The sequence below is a fragment of the Solanum tuberosum genome, unplaced genomic scaffold (genome assembly GCF_000226075.1).
Source record: "Solanum tuberosum cultivar DM 1-3 516 R44 unplaced genomic scaffold, SolTub_3.0 scf00155, whole genome shotgun sequence".
NCBI classification, from domain to species: Eukaryota; Viridiplantae; Streptophyta; class Magnoliopsida; order Solanales; family Solanaceae; genus Solanum; species Solanum tuberosum.
In genome coordinates, this window is record NW_006239081.1 from 856,266 (window position 1) to 862,234 (window position 5,969).

General features: G+C 33.3%; 2 protein-coding genes across 2 annotated transcripts in view; both read right to left on the reverse strand.

The window, feature by feature from the left end:
• The window catches only part of LOC102580877 (mitochondrial-processing peptidase subunit alpha-like), a gene marked incomplete at its 5' end in the record, with an annotated part of 37,294 nt that overhangs the window by 18,255 nt on the left and 13,070 nt on the right, over positions 1–5,969 (reverse strand).
• On the reverse strand, positions 688–4,636 carry LOC102581214 (gamma-glutamyltranspeptidase 3). Its single transcript, XM_006353446.2, has 7 exons — positions 4,490–4,636; positions 3,461–3,801; positions 2,203–2,721; positions 1,880–2,115; positions 1,533–1,797; positions 1,311–1,448; positions 688–1,220 (listed from the first exon to the last, which is right to left on the reverse strand). The coding sequence occupies exons 1-7, from the start codon at positions 4,605–4,607 to the stop codon at positions 945–947; spliced, it is 1,893 nt and encodes a 630-aa protein (XP_006353508.1). The 5' UTR covers positions 4,608–4,636; the 3' UTR covers positions 688–944.

The window sequence follows — 5,969 nt, forward strand, 5'->3', positions numbered from 1 at the left end:
TCCCAATCTTGAATATTATATATTATATTTGGGCCTAAACTCTCTTTTATAATATAGTAGAAATAGAAATGTTTTTCAAAAAAAAATCCCCCAAGGCCTAGCTCGAGTGGCAAAAGGTGGAGAATTTGTAGCTTATGTCACAAGTTCAAGCTCCACACCACGCAAAAGGAAGCCTGGTATTTAAGTGGAGAAGGGTAGAGGAGCGGCCCCATTATCCACCAAGTTTAGAATGCTGTGATTGATCTAAAGGGCGGGTCACAAACGGATTTCTCGGTTATCAAAAAAAATTGACAAATCAAAAATGAGAAAATTGGAAACTCCATAATGAACACACCAACCGAGCTACACTCAACTTGTGGAAGTTATACATTTGACCGCTTGATCAAAAATATTTAAAATTGTTGGTCAATACGTAGACGGAAAACTATTTTGGTTAATTTTCTTTTAGACAATCTTTCCATTTGAGAAAACCTAAAATTTATGAGAAAATATCAAACTATGGTTTAAAAATTTTAAATTATTATAAAATGACATGATGGTCTAAAATTTTATCGATAAGATCAAGAAATATATTAGCAAACATTAGACTTGAGTTTAACATTATCCTAACAAGCTTGCTATTTTGTAATTCATCTACCTTTTAGTTAAACTATGGATCCTCATTTTGGTAATATTGTAAGTTCAATATCAAGTTAAATATCTTATCACAACTTCTTTCCTTCAGCCTCCTGTGAATATTTCATATTATACACCTCGACTGTTTCACCGAGTACATGTTGTCTATGAGGTAACTCTGTTTACCAAGATTTAGACAGATGAGAAGAAATCAATGCTAAAACAACTTCTTATAGGGAACTGTTTCTTCGAAAAACGTGGTATTTAGCCAGTTTTCGAATACAAAAAATAGACTGATTCATATGCACAAATCAAGCAAGATGAGTTCATCAGATGGCTGCAGGTCTTCCATCTTTCCTAGGATCACTAACAGCCACAAGCAGACCACGAAAAATACCGTCTTTATATTGTTTTCCACTCCTTCTGCCCAACTGTAACGGAGGATTTGGAAGGTTTTGAACGATTAACTGACAGATGGCTCCTCCGCTTCTTGCCTCGAGTTGATGACCCCTCTCTTCTAAGAAATGCTTTTTATCATCCGAGAGTTCAATGTGATCACCATCTATGCATGTCCAGTTCTCATACAGAACAACATTTGGGATTAGCTGCAAAATGAAAGGAATTGAACACGAATCAATACTCGTGGTTTGAGAAATGACTAATGAGAATAGTGTACATAATGCAAAAGGATCAACCTCGTGGTAGACTCTCGGACTCTGTACTGCAGCTAAAGGATCCATCCCTAACACGAAATGGTTGATGAAAACTTGGACGACTGCAAAGATGATTTTTAGGCCACCACTACCACCGATTACACCAGCTAATTGATTGTCCTGTAAAACAATCATTATACGTCATACGACTACACTAAGAAGGTAAAAGATGACTTGTCGTTCAAAGGATCACATTCTGAATACCTTGAGAACGATAACTGGAGTCATGGATGATAACGGTCTCTTTTTTGGTCGAATAAAATTAGCAGGAGCAGGAGGGAGTTTATCTGGGGATATTTCATTAGGAGTTGAGAAATCTCCCATTTCATTGTTGAGTACTATACCGGTTGATGGAGAGAGCACACCGCCTCCAAATGGATAGTTTACTGTGGTTGTCACTGATACAGCATTTCGATCTGCATCCACAATGCAGAAGTGACTCGTTCCATGATCTCTTAGCTGACCAAACCTAAGAAACACGGATCAAACGTATTAGAGCCACTTGGTAAGCAATCAAGAATCTTGTTAGTCCAAAACAGAACTTATCTGACCTGGGCAAATAGTATTCAGGAGGAAAGGTGGTATTGTCAAAGATCTTTCGTTGAAGTTCTTTGGCAAAAGACGGGGAAAGCATGTCAGATACGGTACTGCTGATATTTACAAAGGCGGGATCACCAAGGTTCATTCGAACTGCAAGCATGTGTTTCATCGCCTCAATCATTCGATGCAGTCCTAAAGAACCTTTCACAGCATTTGAACTCACATAGTTTTCAAGGACTTTAAGTATCTGTTTTCCTCAGACATAAAGGTTTTAATCAGACAATCGTGTCGTATTAATTTTAGCAAAACAAGCTAAGTTGATTTATATACATACCAGAGAAATCCCGAGTGTTCCACTGGACGGAGGTGGCATTCCAACGATTGTATAGCCCATAGCATTAACAGTAACTGCTTCTGGAGTTTCCACTCGGTAACTCCTTAAGTCGTCCATCGTCAAAATTCCACCTGCTCTCTTCACATCTTCGACAAGCTTTTCACCAACCTCTCCATTATAAAATGCTTCCGGCCCTTGTTCAGCAATTAGCTCTAAGCTGTGGCTAAGTTCTATGTTATGACAAATTTCACCTGCTCGTAACGGCTTTCCCTCAGGTGCAAATACTTGTCGCAAGCCAGGATCTTTAAGTAGCAATTTTGCATTTTTAGCAATAGAGCTTCCGAGATATGGAGCAACCACGAATCCCTCCCTTGCAAGTTTAATGGCCGGTTGAAATAGGGTCTTCCAGGGCAACCTCCCATTTTTCGACCAAGCTGTGTGAAGACCAGCTAACTCACCAGGAACTCCCATAGACAATGCTCCATTTAACTTGGAGTCCCCATTATTATCATACATGTTCTGTTTGAGTATAAACAGATTAAATTCAGAACTCGCGATTCTGTGTTTCCAATATTTAGATACTAAATACAACAACTACTATGTCTTAGTCCTAAACAAGTAGATGTCGGCCATATGGATCCTGACTTACCATGTTACTCCGTATAAGCTCATTTCATGTCAATATTATACAACAACAACAACAACAACAATATACCTAGTGTAATCCCACAAGTGGGGTCTGGAGAGGTTAAAGTGTACGCAGACCTTACCACTACCTTGAGAGGTAGAGAGGTTGTTTCTGATAGACGCTCGGCTCAACAAAAAGCATATCAAAGCAGATACTATAGAAAACATGATAAAGCATGCTGGGGAAAAAGGCCACTAAAGTAAAATAGTGCGATAATCGAAGTACAAGAGATAATAGATGATTACAGAAATCGAAATACAAGAAACTATAGACGAAATACTACGACTACTAGTTTGAAAGGACATGTCAACATTATCCAAAATAAGAAGTAATAGAAGTTCATGATATTTGAAGGGCTAAACAAAACTACAATTATCTCATGCAAACAACAGCTACTATTAGTACTATTGCTACTACACCTCAATCACAAACATGTCAGGATCGACTATATGAATCCTCACTATACATGTCACTTCGTGTAAGCTATAAGTTTCTCACGTACGTACAAACTAAATAGTTATTCGATGAATAAAAGTTGAACACAATGCTAAAAAAGAAGGAATTATGAACCTGTGAAGCAGCTAAAGGAGCAGTTTCCCTCATGTCAATTGCTAAGACTTCTGATGTAGATGAAGATCTAACAACCATAAAACCGCCACCGCCAATTCCACTAGCCATTGGATTGACTACTCCTAGACACAGTGCTGTGGCAACTGCAGCATCAACTGCATGTCCACCAATTTTAAGCATGGAAATACCGATTTTCGAGCACCGACCATCATCAGCAGCAACAACTGCTTCCTCTGATTCAACAACATCAGCATTTTGCTGTAGTCTTTCATTATATCTGCTACTATTTACATCTCCAATTAGCCATACACCAATGTCTCCATGATGTGTAAGCCCAACAACTAAAAAAAAATGTCAAGTGTGAAAAAAATTGTGTAGGCTCAAGCAACTTCTTGAATTTGTATTTAATTAGACAATCCATGTTTAGCCATAAAATTTGATGAGATTTTGAAAATCTCCAAATTTTAGGGATTCCATTCATAAAACTTCATTTTTTTTCCATATAAAATCCATGTCATAACACAACTTGAAAAACTCAAATTTTCAAGCTTCAAAATCTATGGTCAAACCCGAGCTGAATCAAAACATATCTCAAAAGGGTCAGTGGAATTCAACCCTACCAACAATTATTCAAGAATCTCCTTCACAATTTCAAGATCTACAACATGACACTTCACTTCTTTAATCAGATCTAATGAGGCACTTTAATCTTCGTTGTTTTAAGGGAAAATGGTCTGATATACCCCGTTACAAAAGTAACTCATATATACTCTTACTGTTACAAAAAATGGCTCACAATATCATACCCAAAACCCAACTAAATATCCTATCAAGTATCAACACAATCATAACCAACAACAATAACATAATAGGATATACGCAAACGTTACACATAAACAACCTTTTCTTGATTAGATTGTTTTTTTCCTCATATACCCTCAATTAAAAAAAAACATGTTTTCGAAGTAGGATTGCAAGAAAAATATGATAACAAAATAGCAAGACACAAAAATAAAGATTAAAACTCACATGTTATGGCAATGAATGCAAATAAAAAGCAAAGAGAAAGACTCCATTTTTTCTTTCTATTAGAACCAAGAGGAGGAGAAGAGTCCAAAAGTGGACCTTCTAAAATATGTTTCCCCATATCTCTAAAATTTTCTATAGCTAAACAAGAGATATATAATAAAGGAAGGGGAAAGTTAGATAAAACTTTTGCTTATAGTGTGGGACCTTTGGTTAGTTGATCATGACTATGATCGTTTGGTGGTGCCAACATAAAGAATCTCCTTTTATATATATATAATATATATATGGTGTTCGGATCCTGCATTAAATCTCTTATTGTATTTGAATTGCACACTGTAAAGGTATATCCATGGGTGATGTTCTTACTATAATTTTCTCAATATTCCGGCTCAAGTCGAGAACTTTGATTAAGGATGGAGCATCTTCATCACTGCACCACAACTCATGTTGATAATTTTATGTGCTACAAAAGTTTGATATTTTGAATTTTTTTTAAGTATATCTATGTCGAAGTACAACTTTAAAATTTGTATATGTTGTTGTTAAAGAATTATAAAACTTTGATCTCAAAGTGAATAATAACAAATTGTGTCATTAAAGTAAAATTAAAAATATTAAAATTAAATACTGTAACTTTTTATCTCTTTGTGGAATCAAAGCTGTCCACCTTAATTAAATACAAAACACACGTTTTTTCCATGTGGACTTTCACTATAATAATAATAATAATAATAATAATAATAATAATAATAATAATAATAATAATAATAATAATAATAATAATAATAATAATAATAATAATAATAATAATAATAATAATAATAATAATAATAATAATAATAATAATAATAATAATAATAATAATAATAATAATAATAATAATAATAATAATAATAATAATAATAATAATAATAATAATAATAATAATAATAATAATAATAATAATAATAATAATAATAATAATAATAATAATAATAATAATAATAATAATAATAATAATAATAATAATAATAATAATAATAATAATAATAATAATAATAATAATAATAATAATAATAATAAGTTGTTTATACAGAGTACAGACAGCTAGCAGTGACTAGCACGATGAAGATAATCAGTTTGCACTAAATTAATCCTCTAATAATTATCCATTGACATAATTTAAAGTTATTTTAGACTGTCTAATTATCATAACAGGATGTATTGATTTTATATATTATTACCATTTTTAGTCCGTCAAAAATCATTAACTGCTTCCACACATTTTAACTTTTGTTGGTATAATATATCACAAATATAATAAATAAATAAAATGAACATATTTAATACTTCTCTTTTTTTTCCATTCTATATTTTCTTATACATTTCTTTTCTTGTACTCAAAATAAAGTACAACATTAGATCAACATCATTTAAGAAATACTAATATTAAAATGTTGCTCCAACAACTTTCAATTAATTTTGGTCAACAGCCCCCCCC

What these genes read in the sequence shown, in the direction of transcription:
- LOC102581214 (XM_006353446.2), bottom strand. Translation starts at nt 4,607, where the DNA reads ATGGGGAAACATATTTTAGAAGGTCCACTTTTGGACTCTTCTCCTCCT. An exon ending in CCTGAATACTATTTGCCCAG is followed by an intron (nt 1,798 to 1,879) that starts GTCAGATAAGTT and finishes CGTGTTTCTTAG; the next exon opens with GTTTGGTCAGCTAAGAGATC. An exon ending in CTCCAGTTATCGTTCTCAAG is followed by an intron (nt 1,449 to 1,532) that starts GTATTCAGAATG and finishes ATTGTTTTACAG; the next exon opens with GACAATCAATTAGCTGGTGT.